The following is a 20485-nucleotide window of genomic DNA, read 5'->3' as shown; positions in this document are numbered from 1 at the left end:
GTTATTGCAGTTGCCGAGACTGGTAACTGGGGGTCCTGTTACCCATAGGTTTAAAGAGGGTCAGGAATAGAAGACAAAGCTTCTGGAAATCTCTGTGAAGCTAAAGAATGAGTTTTCCCCAAGCACCTAGAAAGAGAGTGGCCAGGGATAGAAACCACCCTCCCCAATAGATAGGGGAGTAAATCCAAGGTGTGAATGTGTGACTGAAGCATTTGGGAACCAACTAAAGGCCATGGGCATGATGGCTAGGGGCCACTCAAGGGGTTGGGACTATCCCTAATAGAGGTAAACATTTACAACAGAGTCTAGCATTCAGCAAACACTAAGGAAGTTGCTGCTGTTGTTAAATCCAGTTTGGAGAGAGGCTCTGTGAACAGAAGAGAGATTACAGAAAAGAAGTGTCCCAGGAGTTCCCGTCGTGGTGCAATGGTTAACGAATCCGACTAGGAACCATGAGGTTGTGCGTTCGATCCCTAGCCTTGCTCAGTGGGTTGAGGATCCGGCGTTGCTGTGAGCTATGGTGTAGGTTGCAGATGCGGCTTGGATCCAGTGTTGCTGTGGCTCTGGCGTGGGCCGGCGGCTACAGCTCCTATTAGAGTCCTAGCCTGGGAACCTCCATATGCCACAGGAGCAGCCCTAGAAAAGGCAAAAAGACAAAATAAATAAATAAATAAAATAAAATAAAATAAATAAAGTGTCCCAAAAGCAGCTGGGGGAAGCATATTCAAGCTCTGGTCCTGGAGATACTAGGCTGAACTGAGTCCTGAGAATCAAGGCTGCCCCTATGTCAGGGGACAAGAATGCAAGCTTTCTTGGTTGAAAGACTTGTCATGACATCCCCTCTTCCCATCCTGGGGCTTCCCATCCTGTTAGCTTCAGCGGGCTAACCTTCTGGTAAATGGGCTTTCTAAGGAGCAGGCCAAACTGCCTTGATCTATTGATGGAAAAATTCAGGTCTGCCTGACAGTTGAATTTCTCCATGCAAATTAATACCTGGGCTTCTGGGCTTTGTATTTCATAAGCCTTTATTCTGGTCAAATGCCAGTTCTGCATAGGGATTTAGATCTACTCTGCGCCAATGAAATTAGGTCTTGGAGCCAGAGGCCTGCATATCACATCTTTCAAAACAGTCAAATTTAGGGAGTTCCTGTCATGGCTCAGTGGTTAATGAACCAGACTAGTATCCATGAGGATTCGGGTTTGATCCCTAGCCTTGCTCAGTGGGTTAAGGATCTGGCCTTGTCATGAGCTGTGGTGTAGGTTGCAGATAAGTTTCAGATCCCACGCTGCTGTGGCTGTGGTGTAGGCCGGCAGCTACAGCTCCCATTCGTCCCCTAGCCTGGGAACCTCTGTATGCCATGAGCGCAGCCCTAAAAAGACAAACAGATGAAAAACAGCCAAATTTACCTACCTTTATAGCACTACCTTGTGGCAGTCAATCTGCAATTGGGAAGAATAATGAGGGGGAGGGAAGTTCTAGTTATATAGCCAGGAAGGGGAATATGGGCTGAAGCCTTTGCCTCATCTTAAGCACCTCCTCCTTTAGGAAGCCTTCCTTGATCCCATGCTCAACCCAGGCTGGAATCGGTGCCCTCCCATTCCCACTTCAGGGCATTGGTCACAGTGATGGAGGAATATCTCTTTACTTATCCTGACTCACCTGAGCTTCTGGTAGGTAAAGACAACGTCTTACTTGTCTTTGAAGCCCAGGGGGATTGGTACAGAATATTCAGTTAATATTTCCTTGAATGCATGACTCAATGAATGAGACAGAATGTATGAATTAATGAAGGACAAGAGGGTGGACTGTAAACTATCCAGGGCAGGAACCCCGACTGCATTGCCGTACTCTAATCCCCAGTGCCCAGCACAATGCCTGTCAGAATCAGTGAGCAAGGTCAAGCCCCCTTTACCTCTCCCCAGAACCCCGACCCCGACCACCCCTCTCTCTTCGCGGCTGCTGGCCAAGACAGAACATCGTGACTCCGCAGCCGCAGCCGTACAAAGCAACAAGAACCGGGCTGTGCCTGGGCTTGTTCCCCATCGCTACATACAAGGGATTTTGTCTCCCCTGCTGAAGGAATTCGCCCAGGATAGGGGTGCCCCTGGCTCTGTCTAGCTAGGGTACCTAGGACCTGCAGAGACCAGTATCTCAGCCGGCTCAGGCTTGGGCTTCGGCTTCTTCCATGAGGGCGCCTCTGGCGATGGGACCCCCTCCAGAGAACAATCCCCAGGCGGCGCAACTGCTGTGCCGCGTCCCGCCGGAGCGGGGGTTGGGGGACAGAGGAGTGGGAGGTGGCGTCTGCGGCTTTCCGCACATCCTCTCTCCCAGGTTCCAACTCTGGCGCACACCTTGGAGCACCGCACTCTAAAAACTTTAGGAGTTTTCCCTCACTTGCGTCATGGAAAAGGCTGGAGGGTGACGGAGCCCGGGAGGCGAGGCGGCGGCTGGAGAGCTCCCCCGCGCGGCGCTTAAGCCTCTCCGGGCGAGAGGTGTCTCCCAGCAGGGCCAGATGGGCAGAGGGGTGCGGCTGCCCTAGGGGCTGGCCCTGGAGGCTTGCGGGCCCCCTAGTTCCAGTGGTTTCCTCGCTCGCGTATCCCGATCTCGGCGCGAGGGAATGAGGGCGACGGCCAAAAGGAAAAGCTAAAAGTAGGCGGGAGCCGAGCTCTTGCGCCCCAGGCCCGCGGGAGGGCGGAGCCGGGCCGTCCTTGGCCAGCCAGGACGCACGGAAGTGCAGTGGAGTTTGCCCAATTCCCCAGCCTGCTTTTCCTTCTCTCTCCCTGTCCCCACCCCTCACCTCCCCCCCCCCCCACTCGGCTGTTCCCTCCTTCCTTGGGACGCCACCTCCCGGAATTGCCTTTTTTTGTTGTTTTGGAGCTGGCTTCTCTCTGGCGGCGCAGAGTGGCTGCGAACGCTGGAGAAGAAGGAGGGCTGGGGGCGCAGCCCGCCACCCACCGGCGCCCACCCGCCACCGGCCACCCGCCCACCGGCGGAACCCCGCGGGGTAGAGCAGAGGACCGACGGTCAGACGCCCGGGCGGGCCATCTGCACTTCGGAGCTGACTCGCCAAACTCCCTGTTGAGTGTTTGTGTGTACGCGAGGGGCGGGGGGTCTACGCGCCGGGGCTGGTTACCGCTGGGGTTACCTTTGGACGGGGGTCCTTGGACTCAGATCAGGGTCAGATTCAGGCTCAGAAACTGCTGAGGAATTAAACAAACAAAAGAGGCCACTCAGCTAGTGGCCAGAAGTCGCCTGAGCGCCTCGTCGCGTCCCCTTCTTCCCCGGGGAGGGGGCTGGCCACTTGGGGGCGGGGAGAGGACAACCGAGCGGGCTGGGGGCTGGGGGCGCGGCGGGCCGCCGGGGTCGAGGAGTTGGCGGCCTGTTGTGTAAGCCTTGGTCCTTGTTTTCCCGGCCTGGCTCGTTGTGAAGCCGGACACATCCACCCTTGGATTCGATTCAGGAGGCTGCTGCTTTTCTCCTTGCCCCTCTTGGATTTTCTGGATTTTTGAAAACCCAGTGGCCCAGAGGAGGAGGAAGGAGGAAGGGGCAGATCTGCGGAGGAATTTGAGAGCCTCCGGGGGCCTGAAGAGCCAGAAGGAGCTGGGAGCCAGCGCTGCCGCCGGGTTTCTGGGACGGTGGTTTCCAAGTGATTCTCTTCTATTTTAGAACACGTTCCAGTGGAAAGTGTCGAATTCTTGCCCTTTCAGAGCCGATTTCTCGGAGTCACTTGACTTTTCTTCTGACTGTGGGAGGAGGAGAGACTCCCCCTCAGGGGCTGCGGAAGGAAGGGAGGAAGACTGTGGACATGAACCCTCCCTGCTCACAGGCATGTGCGGGGAGACCTGGTAGGTCGGTTTCTGACCTGTGGATATTGCTTTGAAGAGAGTGAGGCTGACACCATCTGTGGATACCGAGGACACCCCCCCCCCCAGGGGCGGAGAGTCCAAGGGCTGTGGCAGGCCTCTGGTTGCTGGTGCATTCTTGTACACCCTAGCAAGTGTCTCTCTCCAGTTTTGGGCAGGACCCTCTCCTCGTCTTTCTGTCCCACTGACCCAGCCATGGCACTAAAAGGCCGAGCCCTCTATGACTTCCGCAGTGAGAACAAAGAGGAGATCAGCATCCAGCAGGATGAGGACCTGGTCATCTTCAGCGAGACCTCCCTGGATGGCTGGCTGCAGGGCCAGAACAGCCGCGGTGAGACAGGGCTCTTCCCTGCCTCTTACGTGGAGATCATCCGTTCTGGCACGAGTGCCAACCATGCTGACTACTCTAGCAGCCCTGCAGGCTCTCTGGGCACTGAGGTGAGCTTGTATGACAGCTCCAGTGTGGCCAACCCTTCCAGGAGTGCTGGGGGCAGTGGCTTCCTCTCAAACCAGGGCAGCTTTGAGGAGGACGATGATGATGACTGGGATGACTGGGATGATGGCTGCACAGTGGTAGAGGAGCCACGGGCTGGTGGGCTGGGCACCAATGGGCACCCCCCACTCAACCTCTCCTACCCTGGTGCATACCCCAGCCAACATATGGCCTTTCGGCCAAAGCCACCCCTCGAGCGGCAGGACAGCCTGGCATCTGCCAAGCGAGGCAGCGTGGTGGGGCGCAACCTCAATCGCTTCTCGTGCTTTGTGCGCTCTGGCGTGGAGGCCTTCATCCTGGGTGATGTGCCCATGATGGCCAAGATCGCAGAGACATACTCCATTGAAATGGGCCCTCGAGGCCCCCAGTGGAAGGCCAACCCCCACCCATTTGCCTGCTCGGTAGAGGACCCCACCAAACAGACCAAATTCAAGGGCATCAAAAGCTACATCTCCTACAAGCTCACACCCACCCACGCCGGCTCACCTGTCTACAGGCGTTACAAACACTTTGACTGGCTCTATAACCGCCTGTTGCACAAGTTCACTGTCATCTCGGTGCCCCACTTGCCAGAGAAGCAGGCCACAGGCCGCTTTGAGGAGGACTTCATTGAGAAACGGAAACGGCGGCTCATCCTCTGGATGGACCACATGACCAGCCACCCTGTGCTATCCCAGTACGAGGGCTTCCAGCATTTCCTCAGCTGCCTGGATGACAAGCAGTGGAAGATGGGCAAACGCCGGGCTGAGAAGGACGAGATGGTGGGCGCCAGCTTCCTGCTCACCTTCCAGATCCCCACGGAGCACCAGGACCTGCAGGATGTGGAGGACCGGGTGGACACCTTCAAAGCCTTCAGCAAGAAGATGGACGACAGCGTCCTGCAGCTCAGCACCATAGCATCGGAGCTGGTGCGCAAGCATGTGGGGGGCTTCCGCAAGGAATTCCAGAAGCTGGGCAATGCCTTTCAGGCCATCAGCCATGCCTTCCAGATGGATCCCCCCTTCAGCTCTGAGGCCCTCAACAGCGCCATTTCTCACACGGGCCGTACCTACGAAGCTGTTGGTGAGATGTTCGCTGAGCAGCCCAAGAACGACCTCTTCCAGATGCTCGACACGCTTTCTCTCTACCAGGGCCTGCTCTCCAACTTCCCCGACATCATCCACCTGCAGAAAGGTAAGAGCTGGTGCAGGCTGGAGCCCCTGACAGCATCTCCACTCTGCCGGGCACTAGTGGTGTGAGGATGGCCTAGGTGGGGCACAGCAGTGCAGTCGGTCTTTCTGTCTTTGTTTCATTCATTTATTCAACAGGTGTGTTGAGTGCCTACCAGGAGGCAGGTGCTATTCTAGGTTCAGGGGTGTTATTATGGACAGGTCTGGTCCCTGTCCTCATGGAGCTCATGGTTCACCTTCTTCATTCATTCATTCATTCATTCATTTGTTTTCTCTGTTTCCTGATAAACTGAGCCTTTCAGGTTCAGGCTGGGTTCTGGGAGTACGGAGCTCTGTGCCCTTGAAGAGCCCACAGGCTCATGGGGGACATGGACACAGACCCAGATAACGAGAGTACAGAATGTAGCTGGTCTTCCCGCTCCTCACAAGCTTGCCTTCCTGCCTTTGCCTCTTCAGAACCTGTTCTCAGTGCTGCACATCCTATCTGTGAGCTGCCTATCTGTGTTCAGGAGGGTGGCTTCCCCCATTTTGCAGGTGAAGAAGCTGTGTTCACAGAAGGGTGGTTGTACAGGGAGTCCATGGCCCAGCTGGGACTGTCCCTTCCTCCTGCGCGTCCCCAAAGACATATCCATATTGGCTACCTCCCAAGCCCAGCTATGTGTTGAGTTCTCACGGCCCCCTCCCTAGGGGAGGAACAGGAAGGGTCCCTGTTACTGTGGGGCTGTCAAGGAACTGCCAGGGAAGTGACTCATAGCTGGGTCACCTAGGGGCACCCGGGCTGGGCTGGGGGAGGAAGCAGGGGTCCAGGGCACTACCCACTTTGTCCATTCAATTCCCTCTTCCTGAGCCTGGCCTCTCTTCTGGCCTGAGCAGTGAGTCAGGGACTGACCCGGCAGGTGCCTGGGTCCCAGGGACTACAGGCAGGACAGGAGAGAGGCGTGGTCCTCCCCAGGGCTGCTTGGTAACTCAGGAAGAACGTCTGCAGGGCGTGGGGCTGGCTCCCAGGCCCCTAGGCCCTGAGGTCAGGCCTGGCTTGGTGGGGAGTTTTCCTCTGGGTGGGGCCAGGAGGCAGAGCTCCAGGCTAAGCTGGGGGACAGCAAGCACCACCAAAGCACCACCACCCTACCCTGGTCCCCGGCAGAGTCTAGAGTAAACCAGCCTTGTTCTGCTTCACCAGCAGGTTAACTTCTAGAACTCTTCCAGCTCCTAGCCTCCTTTCTCCCCTCACTTTCTCTTCCTTCTTCTCCTCTCTTTCTTTTTTTCTCTCCTCCACATACCTCTCTTCCTCTTGCCCTTCTTTCAGCTTCAGGAGACATTGAGGCTTGAGTTCTGGCCCTTTCTTTGCCCCCAGTTTGCCGTGCGCCTCCCCCTCTCTGGGCTTTAGTTTCCTGGTCTATAAAACAAGGGACGGGAGTTCCCGTCGTGGCGCAGTGGTTAACGAATGTGACTAGGAGCCATGAGGTTGCAGGTTTGATCCCTGGCCTTGCTCAGTGGGTTGAGGATCTGGCATTGCCGTGAGCTGTGTAGGTCGCTGATGCAGCTCGGATCCCGCATTGCTGTGGCTGTGGTGTAGGCCAGCGGCTACAGCTCTGATTAGACTCCTAGCCTGGGAACTTCCATGTGCTGCAGGAGCAGCCCTAGAAAAGGCAAAAAGACAAAAAAACACACAAAAAAAACAAAAAACAAAACAGAAAAAAACAAGGGACAATGTAGTGTTCCCATTGTGGTTCAGTGGGTTAAGATCCCGACTAGGATCCATGAAGATGCAGGTTCGATCCCTGGCCTCACTCAGGGGGTTAAGGATCTGGTGTTGCATAAGCTGTGGCATAGGGCACAGATGTGGCTTGGATTCAGTGTTGCTGTGGCTGTGGTGTAAGCTGGCAGCTGCAACTCTGATTTGACCCTAAACCTGGGAGCTTCCATATGTCACAGGTACAGACCTAAAAAAACTAAAAAAAAAAAAAAAAAAGAGAGAGAGAGAGAGAGAGAGAGAGAGGAAAAAAATTAAACAAAGGAGGATGGACACGGTGAGCTCTTAGCTTTGGAGGTGGGGGAGAGACTCTGGGGGAGGGTCTGGTTGAGGACAGAGTGATGCCTTAGTTCCGACTCTGGGCCCTGGGGCAGGGATAGGGCGGGGTGGTGGCTGGGACCAGCTGGGGCCCACTGGGGCAGGTGTCTCCCTGTGCGGAAGTGGAGCCCCGCTCACTGCCGTGCTAGGGTCTGGGAAAGCTGGTTCGACCAGCTCCTTGGATGGCGTGTTTCTGTGTGGGCAGCTGGGGAGGGAAACAGGAGAGGTGATGCAACAGCTGCCCCTGCGCAGTGTCTGGGGACCCTCGCCCAGGGCAGAGCTCGAAGCAGGAAGGCAGCCGCCTCCTCAGGGCTTCCAGGCTCCCGTTGAAGCAGGAGAGAGTAAAGCCGGGCCCCGGGGCAGGGAGACAGAGCTGAGTGAGGCCCCTCTGAGTTTCCACTGGAAGTGTTTCTAAGGTGAGGGGCCAATAGCCCTCATGGCGATGTCTTCAACCTCAGACAGAGGCTGGCTCACTCTCCCTTACCTGGGGGACCCCTCCCCATTAGGCCAAGTTCTTCTGGGCTTACTCTTTCTCTTTCTGGGTTCTGCACTGCCACTCCTAGGCCTGTGGCGGGGTGAGGGAGGGAGGAGAGCTTGAAATCTGGCTGAGACAGAATTGGGCAGGCTGTGGGGGCAAACACAGCCTGATGAGGGGATTAGGTGTTCTGTTGGCCCTGTGGATAGAAGCCTTTCACAGAGGAAGGAGCAGGAAAGTTGGGCCCGGGCCCCCCGGATTCTGTCCAGCCTGGTTATGGATCTGAAAGATAGTGAGAGTGTGGGGAGGCCTTGGAAGGAAGGAGACCAGGATTTGAACAAATGGTGCCTTTGAGGCGACCCTGGGTGAGATTTCTCCCCTGAAAGAACTTAGCAAAATGGGACACGAAACCTGGTTGGTGCTGCTGAAGCCCAACGGCCTGTCTCTCCACTGACCCGGCCTGTGGAGCTCAGTTTAGGGGTCTTCTAAGAGATGGGCAACCATATAATTTACCATCCAATCTTGGGGGTGAGAGGGAGCCTCAGGGCACTCTTGGGGGTGAAAGGGAGCCTCAGTCATAGTTACCAGGGACAACACAGGGAAACAGGGACTGTCCAGGGCCCCTGGCTGAGAGCCGGCCAGGCCAGGGCTCTGTCCTAAGATTCATGACAAGCTGGGGGTCGGTGTCCCTTCCATTTTCAGCTGAGGCACGGCGAGGTGGGATATAATCAGAGCAGGAATTGGAGCCCAGGGGTCCCTGACTCCACAGCCAGGCTGTTTCTTACTGTGTCTCTCAGGCATGGGAGTTCCCTAAGGGATGGGCACCTGGGGTAGATGAGCCAGAGGGGAAGGAGGAGGGTGGGGGCTTGGGTACTCCAGCACCAAGTCAGCTGGCATCCTGGGGCCGGAGGCAAGCCTGGGACCACAGAGCAAGCAACGGAGGGGCTATGGAGCTCACAGGTTGGCCACAGCAAAGTGGACCTTACAGGACCAAGTGTTTGCCTGGGGAACAGGTGGGTCCAGCCCCTGTGTTCTGGGCCATTGTCTCCCTTCCTAGGCTTCCATGAACTACATATCCTAGCTCCACAAGCCACCACCAGCTAGGTCTTGGCTGTGACTGAAAAGCAGTTTTCACATAGTTGTCTGTGGCATCTGGTGCTTTTATTCTGTCAGGCGCCATCCTGAGTCCTTTAAACATTAGTTCATTTAAACCTCGGCTGTGACAATAGGGTGGGTACTGTTATTATTATCCCATTTTACCGATGTGGAAACTTGAAAGCACTATACTGCTGTGAGCAGCTGTCAGCAGCATCATGTCTAGTCCAGCCTATCCCATTGACAGTGGGGAGACTTGTAGCCCTTGCTGGAGGTGACCCAGTTAGGACTAGGACTCAGCCCTCCTGGTGAGGGTGGGTGGTAACTACCTGCAAGAGGCAGCAACAGGATGGATCAAGTGGGGAGTTTAGGAAATATGCTGGGGACCTTGGGGCTTTGAAGCTTCAACTCTCCTTTCCCTGTTCCTGGGACCCAGCCTACAGGACAACTGCAGGGCAGGAGGCGCCCCTGGGGCCTCAGCTCTTGGGTTGAGTCTTAGGTGGAATGCAGGGGTGCAGGCCCGAGCCCTGACTCCCAGTCTGTCTCTGGGGCGATTTAGTGTTAGCTGGTCCCAGCCCCACATCTGAGTCACAGGGTGGAGGGGTGACAGAGCACAGGGTGGGGCCCTGCTTCCCCCCTGCAGCCTTTGCCCCCCATCCCTGGCTCCCTGCCTGTCTGTGGATACCTTGAAGTTGCAATAGATTCATTCCTGTTATCTGGGCTTCAGTTTCCTTCCTGGGCAAGAAAAGTCATGGGCAAGAAAAAGGCCATGGGCAAGAAAAGCCCTCTTTTTTTTGGCCACCCTTTTGTGGCATATGGAGTTCCCAGGTCAAGGATGGGATCCGAGCTGTGGTTGTGACCTAAGCCGTAGATGTGGCAACGCCAGATCCTTAACCACTGTGCCGGGCTGGGGATCAAACCTGCATCCCAGCGCTCCCAAGATGCTGCCGATCCCATTGCACTGCAGCTGGAACTCCAAGAAAAGCCCCCTCGAAAGCAGGTCTACCCTGCTGTACCCAGACTTTCTTTCTTTCTTTCTTTTTTCTTTTTGTCTTTTTGCCTTTTCTAGGGCCTCACCTGTGGCATATGGAGGTTCCCAGGCTAGGGGTCCAGTTGGAGCTGTAGCCATCGGCCTACGCCAGAGCCACAGCAACTCGGGATCCGAGCCGTGTCTGCCACCTACACCACAGCTCACAGCAACGCCGGATCCTTACCCACTGAGAGAGTCCAGGGATCGAACCTACAGCCTCATGGTTTCTAGTCAGATTCGTTAACCACTGAAACATGACGGGAACTCCTACCCAGACTTTCTTAGGAAGGTGAAATTCAGGTCCTAGTTTCCCTTGTCTGAAGCCTAACTCTGGTTTCTTTGTCCTGCTGTTTTCTGTCTTTCTTCCTGGGGTTGTCCCTACCCCTTAGGAGTGTCTCAAATTCCTGGGTCCATGGTCTGGGCACCCACACATGTGCCTGGGGGACCTGATGGGCTCCCTGCAGTAGAAGTGGTATCCACTCCCAGCTGTGGAGGGGTAGGCCTCCTTGACTTATGGGGCAGGAAGGAGGCTGCGACCCCCTTGGCAAGCCCCTTCTCGTCAGGGCCTGAGTTTCCTCTGTACAGTAGTGGCGTGGGCGTAGGGGGGAGTGGACAGCTGGCCTCTAGGGCCACTCCGGATCTGAAGTCCCATATGGAGTCCTCGTCCTGGGCTTTGGGGCGATCCCTCTTCTTCTGCGTGGGCCCGGACAGGCGGGATGGAATAGAAGGCAATGGGTGCTTCAAGGAAGGTGGTGAAACAACCGAGTAGGCCAGGAGCTGGGGGCTGCAGAGTTCTTTTGGGTGCTGTGTGAGCAGCCCTGGAAATGTTCCGAATTTGAGCCGAAGGCAAAGTGGCCCTTTCTGCAGTGGCCCCCTATTAGCCAATTAGCCACACACTTGCCCTTGAATATGGGTGCTGTTCCTAAGGGCATTCAGAGTGATTTCCAGCACTTAGTACATGTTCACCATGTATATCTTAGGAGGAGTTCCTGTCATGGCTCAGTGGAAACGAATCTCGCTAGCATCCATGAGGACGCAGGTTCGACCCCTGGCCTCGCTCAGTGGGTTAAGGATCCAGTGTTGCCGTGAGCTATGGTGTAGGTCGCAGACATGGCTCAGATCTGGCTATGCTGTGGCTCTGGCGTAGGCTGGTGGCTACAGCTCCGATTGGACCCCTAGCTGAGGAACCTCCCTATGCCATGGGAGCGGCCCTAGAAAAGGCAAAAAGACACACACACACAAAAAAAATAATCTTGAATTCAGTGAACAACTTGAGAGTAAAAGGAACATGTTTCGAAGGTCCCTAGGAGGCCCCCGCAAGGGAGAAGTGGGGAGCACGGAGCATGAGCATGTTATTTGTGTGCAGTGGATGCTTTTGAAGTGCTTGGGGAACGTGCTGTCCTCCGTGCTAACCCTCGCCACCTCCTTACTCTTCTTGGCACAGTGGATTCACTACAGCCCTGCAAGGAGTGCACGCCAAACCGCCCCCTTCTCAGCAGCTCCCCCCACCGGCCTCAGTGCGCAATCCATCAAGTGCCTGTTAAATCAGAACCCAAATTCTTTTTTTTTTTCCCCTGTCTTTTTGCCTTTTCTAGGGCCACACTCGTGGCACATGGAGGTTCCCAGGCTAGGGGTCTAATTGGAGATGTAGCTGCTGGCCTACACCACAGCCACAGCAACTCAGGATCTGAGCTGTGTCTGCAACCTACACCACAGCTCACGGCAACGCCAGATCCTTAACCCACTGAGCGAGGCCAGGGATCGAACCCGCAACCTCATGGTTCCTAGTCGGATTCGTTAACCACTGAGCCATGACGGGAACTCCAGAACCCAAATTCTTTCCTCAATTGCTTGTTGATTCATTCGGATTCTTCCAAATTGTGTCCCTTCTCCAGGTTCATCCCCTGACCGCCGTCTGTCACCTGGTTATTAGAATGGCTTCCTCTAGTTCCCTAGAGGTGGGGGCTGAGGAGGAAACCTCCAGGTAGCCTTTGAGGCAGTGTGATGGGGGCGGGGGGAACCCGGGGCAGTGAGGTGGGCGGCAGTCTGCCTGGGGGCAGTGGAGGATCCTCTGGGCAGAAGTGGCACCTGATCAGACCTTTGAATTATGCCGAGGGGTCCAGGAGGCAGCCATAGGAGGGTAGGCAAGAGTGAGTTCGATGAATGTGGGGTTAGTGTTGAATGGGTGCAGGACGTAATTCCCAGAGGGCCTCACAGGCTGGGAGAACAGGGGTCCTTGATCTGCAGGCAGAGGGAAGCCAGGGGAGGCTTGGAGCTGTAGGTGCCCAGCTTGGCTGTTCTTCGGGTGCTGTGGAGAACCTCTCAGAGGCTGGAACTGAGGTGGGGAGACCCATGGGGGTCCTGTTGTGGTGGTCCACTGAGGTTGAGTCAGCTTAGCAGACTCATGTCAGGATGTTCTGTGGGCTAGGCTTTGTTCTGGGCATGGGAGAATTTGAACTCACAGCCCAGAGGGAGGCAGTCAGAGAAACCACAGGGAGCCTGGGAGCTGTGATAGGGAGAAGCCCAGGGCATCTGGGAGCACTGAGAGGCACCTGATGCAGTGGGACTGCAGGGAAGGCTTCCTGGAGGAGGTGATACCTGAGCTGGAAGGGGAGCTGGCATGAGAGGTGATGAGGTCTGCGGTGGGTAGGAACAGCCTGGCCCTAGAAAATAATATAACTGGCAGGACTGTGACTAGTCAGGTGTGGGCTGTTGACGGTGGCAAGATGGTACATCTGGTTTAGGATGTGCTGAAGGTGAGGGTTTGGGGGACATCCTGATGGAGACACCCATGTGGCTGGACCATGGGTCTGGAGTCCAGGAGCGAGCCCTGAGTTGGACTGATGAGTGTATTGTCTGCTCTCGAGGTGTCTCCCAGAGGGATTAGGGAGCGAATGGGGGAGACCGGAGCCCTAACCTGCCTTATCCTCCACTCTGCCCACACCAGGTGCCTTTGCCAAAGTGAAGGAGAGCCAACGCATGAGTGACGAGGGCCGAATGGCGCAGGACGAGGCAGATGGCATTCGCAGGCGCTGCCGCGTGGTAGGCTTCGCCCTTCAGGCTGAGATGAACCACTTCCACCAGCGCCGCGAGCTCGACTTCAAACACATGATGCAGAACTACCTGCGCCAGCAGATCCTCTTCTACCAGCGGGTGGGCCAGCAGCTGGAGAAGACGCTGCGCATGTATGACAACCTCTGACCACGTGTGCCTGGCCCTCTCCCCGCCCCGGGGCCTGGTCACTGCAGTGCACTCTGCCCTCCAGACCTTCCCGAGCCAGTAGTGCCTGGGGGAGGTTGGGGGGGGCTTTGGAAGAGTCATAGCTATCCCAGGGGAAGTCCCCCACCCCTTAGAAGTGGGGGCACAGCAGGGGTGAGAACAGGGCCAGGAGCCCTTCCGCCCAAGGCCTGGGCTGCTGGTCAGTCATTTGAGGCTGGGCCAGGGTCTTAGCCTCCCCTTGAGCCTCTAGCGCTCAATCCCCTGCCACCACCCCTCATCCATTCAGCAAACTCCCAGGCCTTGGCTGAGCATCCAGGGCTGCAACATGCCTGCCCTTAGGGAGGGCCCTGGTCGAGGAGGCGGTCAGACACAGAAACAGGCAGGGGCAGTGCAGAATGACCTGTGGTTGGAGTTCCCGTCGTGGCTCAGTGGTTAACAAATCCGACTAGGAACCATGAGGTTGCGGGTTCAATCCCTGGCCTTGCTCAGTGGGTTAAGGATCCAGCGTTGCCGTGAGCTGTGGTGTAGGTTGCAGACTCGGCTCAGATCCCGCATTGCTGTGGCTCTGGTGTAGGCCGGTGGCTACAGCTCCGATTCGACCCCTAGCCTGGGAACCTCCATATGCCGCAGGAGCGGCCCTAGCAATGGCAAAAAAAGACACAAACAAACAAACAAACAAACAAAAAAACAAAATCAGAATGACCTGTGGTGAATGAGGGGTTCCAGGAAGCTCGCAGAAGGGCCCACTCACTCATTCTGCTGGTCAGGGATGACTCCACGGAGTAGGTGACATTGGAGCACTGTCTTGAAGAATGACAAGGATCTGCCAGACAGTAAGTGGGGACAGTCCGAGGGTAGGGCATTCAGAGGAGAGGAACAGCATGGCCAAAGCTTCGAAGGCATGAAAACACCCCCTCTTCTCTCCTTAATCTTCCCCAAGCAAGTGCGGTGCCCCCTTGGTGGGGACGATAGAGGGAAGGTATATGCTTTGCTCCCATGTCCCTGTCCCATACCCACCCCCATCCCCTGCAGGAGGGGCTGCAGGCCAGCTCCCTCCTTACTCTCCTTCACTAGCTGAGCCCCCACTCCTTGGTTAGGGGACCAAGGTGCTGAGACAGGCCTCGGCCCCCGAGGACCCCAGTGGCACCTTCCTGGAGGGAACACCCAAAAGTGACTGGGTATCTGAGTTCACAGCAATAGCTCCCACACTCCAAGCAGGCTTGGGCCCACCTGCCCACTGCCACTCTCACTGTGATGCCAGGCCGGGTCCTGGTGGGACTGTGCTGTCTCCCAGCCATGTTTACATCCTCAAGGGGGCTACTCCTAGCCCCTCAGGCCAGGGCGTGGTCCAGCAGCGAGTTGGGGGGAACTGACAGGTGCCACTGCTGGCCTTCCCCAGAGGTCATGGCTGTTCCAGGTTGCTTTGGCTTCAATCTTTCTTTCTTGTTTTCTTGATAAACCTTTTACAATTAAGATAACACAGGCATGGCTCCTTATTTGGATCCTGGGGGTCGAGGGGATGAGGGTGAGGGAAGGATGGAACCCTAATTGTACCTGGGAGCCACTGGACCAGATTCTGAGGTCATGATGGACACAACATTTGCCCCAGAACCTCAAATGTTGAGGGGAGGGCCGTGCTGATGGGAGGGGCTGGCTGGGGAGCTAGAGGTGGCCGCAGACCCCGGCTGGTGGGATGCATGCCTTTCTCAGACCTCACTCTTCTCATCTCTCAAATGGGTGGCATCCTGCCAGGGCTTTGGCTGTGCTGCTCTGCGGTCCAGGACTGAGGGTCACATAAAGAGGGAACAAGTCTAATTGATAGAAGGTTCCTCTCCCCAGGAGGGCATGTCTCAGTCTGACCCCCAGAAAGCCCCAGTCTGGAGAGGGGATGGGACTCAGAAACTGTGTCTTCCTTCCCCGGGCAGTCCAGGGTGCCCAGCCCTGCAATGGCTGCCAGGTTGCAAACCGAGGCGGACCCCTTGAATCTATTCAAACAGGGAATCTGTTTGCACACAGGGGAGAGGAGTGCCGTGGACCCACACTTCTCTCGGGGCAATGGGGACTTGGTGGAGGAGGGCTGCCAGGGTCCAGCCATCAGGGGAGGCTTTGGCCTAGCCAGGGGCCCGGGAAGCTCGTGGCAGTGAGATGGAGTAAGAGGCAGCAGGTGCAAAGGTTAAGGGGAGGCTGAGCTTCCCTGTTCAGGGCAGAATGTCCTCAGAGGAACTTCTGGAATGGGCCCCTGGCCTTGGGTCAGAATTAGGTCAGCTTTGGGACTTTCTGTGGAATTTTCCCCTCTCTCCTCCCTGCTCTGCTTTCATTTTCCAACCCGTCCGAGGACCTTCCCACCCTTAACCTCTTCCCAGCTTTGACCTCCAGGTGGCCTTCTGCAGTGGGCACTCTGACCACCGGGTGGTCTGGAGGGTCTCCTTCCCTGGGCTAGTCTCCTTCCCCGGGTGGTCTAGGGGGTCTTCTTCCCTGGGCTAGTCCCTGGTGGGAATGCTCTCCTTAACTCACAGTGCCCAGAAAGTCCTCTGCTTATGCTTTGTCTTGGGAATAGAGTTGCTCTCTGTGATTCTTCCTTGAGGCAGGCCACGTCCTACACCTTCCATCCTCAGGGGGAGGGGCTTAGACCTAGGAAAGACATCAGAACGTGAAGTCTTGGGATGAGCCGAGCCTCCTCTGGGCATCCTGAGGTCTCTAGGCTGAGACAGACCTGTATGTGGTGGGAAGTGAGGATGTCAGGGCTCTTCTCTCTGGTTTCTTTCTATCTCTGTGTTGGTTGGGGTGTTGGGGGAATTTGAGATGGGTCTGGACTGGACAGAGCCTCTTTCAATGGGGGACTGGGAACCAGTGTGTGTAGGGGGGTATCCTGGTGGTGGCTGGGCCTGCTGGCAGATGTTCACATGCCAGGCAGATGTTCCAGACTAAGCTGGGCCCAGCTGCCTCCAGTTTCCTCCCTGAGCCGGGTGGAAAACAAGGCTTCTCTTTCTGCCCTGAGCAGCTACCAGGACCTGGAGGTGGGGAGTCGGGGACCCCTGATCCCCAGTCTTGGCCCAGGCCAGGAAAGAAGTATGCTTTGTGGCTACATGTGGGGGATGGGGGTGGAGGTAGCTCTCAGATCCTACATCCTGTTGCCTCCTGGACTCAGGAGGGCCATGAATCATGGTGCCATGGCCGTGCCTTGGTTGTAGTAGAGCCAGGCCTGGGGGAGACATGTGGCCCTGGGCCCAGCTCAGCACTGCCTCTGCCTCCTGGGACACAGCCACATGGTCACAGACACAGTGGCCTGACTCAAAGCAGACACAGACACAACCTGCCCATGGGCACACAGGTCACACCTGGCTCCACACACCTATGCATGATCATGTGCTTGCACAATTGCACTCCCAGCCACTGTGCCACACGCTGTCACATGTTCAGAGCTCTGTCCACACTCGTCCATACCCACATGCGTGTTGATATCCGTTCACAGTGTCAGTCTCAGCCATGTTGTTAATCAGAGCCATACCATGGTTCTGTGCACACTGCCGTACCCTCACACAGTGACACACACACACTCAGACACATGTGGCCACAAAGTCACACATGCACATAGCCAAGGTGTCACACACATAGATGCTCTTGGACTCCACCTGCCTCACCTCCTTGGGGAGCCAGCTGGGGTCATCCTTCATCTGACACCACCACATTCAATTCCTCATCACGTAGATGGAGAACTTGAGGTCTAGTGAGGGGGTGGCAGTTGGCTGCATAACCCAGTGGGTCTGGGGGATGTTCTCAGGGCAGAGCCCAGCTCCCGGTAGGCTCTGTGGCCTGAACTTACCCACCCCTGGGCCAGTCTCCAGGGCCAGGCTGCCTCTGAAGGCCCCTGGCTGAACCCACTCAACCAAGCTCCTGCCATCTCCCATCTCTGGAGCCAGAGCTGAGGCTGCAGCATCCATAAGAGCAGGAGCCAGGATGAGGTGGGCAGGGCCCAGGCCTGGGCGGGAGGAACATTCCTGCACCATCTCCTCCCCAAGCCTGCGAGCACTGGGCCCGCCCTGCCTGCCTGCCTGCTGACTCAGGCCTCCAGGAGCCAAGCCGGCTTGGCGCCCTCTCTCACCCCAACCCACTCCAACCTGCTTCCCCACCATTTTGGCTCTGGCACCTCCCTCCCGCTGGTTGGGGCAAGAGGAGATGGTGAGCCCTGGTCAAAAGACTATGGGGACACATAAAAATTCACCTCCCCCAGGCACAGCTCAGAAGGGCTGATTGTGAAACCCCGCTCTGAGGTTCAACAAAGCTTTTTTCCTTCAGTTTTGTTTTGTTGGTCAAACCCCAATGCAGTCCAGTCTGTTTAAAAAGCAGTGTCTCACACAGCTGCAGCCTCCTGGGTCCTCGTGGAAGCCGTGGTAGGCATCATTATTCCATTTCACAGTTGAAGACACCCAGACTTGACCAGAGGGAGGATGGGACTTGCCTAGGATCACACAGTGGGACCCAGGCAGGGCTGGACTTGGAGCCAACTCTCTGGCTTCATTCCCTAAAGCCACCTTGAGTAACTCATGTAGGTCCAGAGCAGGAGCGTGTGGCAGATCTCACTCCAGAGGTGTGGAAGAATGGGAGGCTGGCAAGGCAACGGCTGAAATGCGCGGGGGCTTTGGGAGGAGGGTGAGTGTCGCCAAACCCCCAGGGATGAGGAGGCTGGCGCCAGCGTTGCACAGTTGCGTCTGCAGTGACTCAGGATCTCCATTTACAAACGAACACGTGCGAGGAACATCGCTTCATTTTTACACAACTGACCCGAATTTCCCTTTTGCTTTCTTATTAACCCACCCAAGAGAAAAGTAATCTGAAATCGAATGGGGACCCCTCCTTTCCCCAGGGAGGCATATCAATTTGGGGGATGGCACATTGGAAAACCTTAGGCAGGCCTTTGGCACTTTGCATTTTAGATACTGAATCTTCCATCCTATCACTCATAGGAAAATCTGCCTGCCTTCCACACTCAGTGTCATCCATGTATACCTATTTCAGTTGGGTTCAGTTAATTACTTGACAGTGTCATGTCTTGTAGATATTTAATTAAATTTTATTCATTTTGAGTCTGTCTTTTCTTTCTTTTGCCTTTTGGTGTTTTGCTACTTTTTTGGGTAGGGGGGCATAACCATGGCATGCTGAAGTTCTCAGGCCAGGGATCCAACCCCCACCACAGTAGTGACCCAAGGCATTGCAGTGACAATGTCAGATCCTTAAGCTGCTGCACCACAGGAGAACTCCCTGTAATGCTGCTCCTTTTCCCCCCTAGCTGCAAGCATTGTGGTGGGTTCTTGCAGAGCTCCTGGGCCCTGGCGCTGGGTCTGTAGTGCCCACCATTGGTCCTAGGTTAGCATCGGCCCCTTTGGTCATCTTCCCCCACCTCCTGCCTTCCCACCACCTGCCCTTTGACCCCCCCCCCCAAAGCCTCTGCGGGCCTGGCCCTTCCCACTCAGGGTTCTCGCAATTGCTCTGGCACCTTGCGGGCCTCAGGGAACCTCAAGGGGCTGGCAAAATCATTCCACAGTGTCAAGTGCAAGTTGCTCTGGGTGTTGTCTAGAGACCCCATGCACCACTTTGTCTTCTGAGGTCTGGTTCTACCTGGGAAGGGGTCCCCATTGCTCCTGGGTCTCCCAGTCTCTGGGCTTTTCCCTCCCCAGGGCGAGCAGCACAATGGTGCACACTGGATGGCTCGTATTTCACAGTCACCCTGTGTGTACGAGATTATCAACATCATCTTACAGACCAGGAAAGGGGGCCCAGTGAGGGAAGTGCAGAGTAGCTGAGGTGGTACCTAGGCCTGGGCCACCTGTGCTGGGAGGTAAAAGGCTGATGCCTGAGGTAGGAGTTGGAGGTTGGTAGGAGTTGGAGGTTGGCAGGAGGCTGGAGGCACCCGGAGCCTCTTCTGGGCTGACCTGAGTCCCCTTGCTGCCATTCTGGAAGGAGTGCTTTGGGTCGGGGTCGAATGGGGCTCTACGAGACAGGCCTGCTGCCCCCCAGACAGCAAAGCCCCTGGGCTCGTTTCCCTCCATCACTCAGGCAGGACCTGAGTGCTGAGCTGAGTACAAACCCTACTCTACACATATTTGATTTTTCTTTTCTTTTTTTTCGGGGTGTGTGTGGGGTGGGTAGAACCCATGCCTATGGCATGTGAAAGCTCCCAGGCCCAGGATCAAACCCACGCCACAGGAGTTCCCGTCGTAGCTCAGTGGTTAACGCATCTGACTAGGAACCATGAGGTTGTGGGTTCGATCCCTGGCCTTGCTCAGTGGGTTAAGGATCCGGCATTGCCGTGAGCTGTAGTGTGGGTCGCAGATGCAGCTTGGTTCCTGCATTGCTGTCGCTGTGGCATAGACTGGCAGCAACAGCTCTGATAAGACCCCTAGCCTGGGAACCTCCATATGCCGCGGGAGCGGCCTAAGAAATGGCAAAAAGACAAAACAAAATCATGCCACAGCAGTGACCCCAGCTGCTGCAGTGACAACAACGGTTCCTGCTGCATCACCAGGAAACTCCTACACATACTTGTTTTTAGGGATGTTTCTTAGCTTTTCCATGCTTCCATTTCTCCATTTATACCAGGAGTTCCAGATGGCTATTAGGAGAGTTATGTGAGCAAAACCCATCAGCTGGACACTGTCTGCACACAGTGAGTGCCCAGGAAGGAGTAGGTGGGATCACCAGCCTTGGAGCAGCCCCAGAGAGATGGGTCAAGAAGGCTGTCACCTCACTTCGTTAGGGAGAGAACTGGTTAGATGAGCCCTTTCAGGCCACGCAGTGGGCAGATGTCAGGGCTGGGCCTGAGTACACAACAGCGACCACTGAATGGCTGCTCTGTGCTGCTTTGAGCTGGTTATCGGGCTCAGCACCTCCTGTGAGTTATCTCATTGCCCACAGTGGTCTGGAAGGGGAGAACCATTGTCAATATTTTCCAGCAGACAGAGGCTCACAGGCACCAAGTCACCTGTGTGGGGCTGTATAGCTGCTCAACAGCAGGCAGGGCTGAGTTCTGCCTGGATGCAGAGCTATGCCCTTCCCACCGCGCCAGGCTGTCCTT

The 20485-nt window shown here is 56.0% G+C and overlaps 1 protein-coding gene across 2 annotated transcripts; it reads left to right on the top strand.

The window, feature by feature from the left end:
- The first annotated feature begins 2800 nt into the window (after positions 1–2800).
- On the top strand, positions 2801–13892 carry SNX33 (sorting nexin 33). Of its 2 annotated transcripts, none has more exons than XM_047796185.1 (3): positions 2801–3078; positions 3668–5530; positions 13142–13892. In XM_047796185.1, the coding sequence occupies exons 2-3, from the start codon at positions 4060–4062 to the stop codon at positions 13393–13395; spliced, it is 1725 nt and encodes a 574-aa protein (XP_047652141.1). In that variant the 5' UTR covers positions 2801–3078; positions 3668–4059; the 3' UTR covers positions 13396–13892. The 2 variants fall into 2 exon arrangements, with proteins under 2 accessions (XP_047652141.1, XP_047652140.1); XM_047796184.1 differs by having other exon boundaries at positions 2801–3093.
- The last annotated feature ends 6593 nt before the right edge of the window (positions 13893–20485 follow it).

The sequence above is a fragment of the Phacochoerus africanus genome, chromosome 9, assembly GCF_016906955.1.
Source record: "Phacochoerus africanus isolate WHEZ1 chromosome 9, ROS_Pafr_v1, whole genome shotgun sequence".
Classification (NCBI taxonomy): Eukaryota; Metazoa; Chordata; class Mammalia; order Artiodactyla; family Suidae; genus Phacochoerus; species Phacochoerus africanus.
The sequence above is the reverse complement of the archived record's forward strand: the minus strand, read 5'-3'. Positions and strand labels throughout refer to the sequence as shown.

Coding starts and splice junctions, on each gene's coding strand:
- SNX33 (XM_047796185.1), top strand. CDS start 4,060: ATGGCACTAAAAGGCCGAGCCCTCTATGACTTCCGCAGTGAGAACAAA. Junction 5,531..13,141: donor CATCATCCACCTGCAGAAAG/GTAAGAGCTGGT, acceptor TGCCCACACCAG/GTGCCTTTGCCAAAGTGAAG.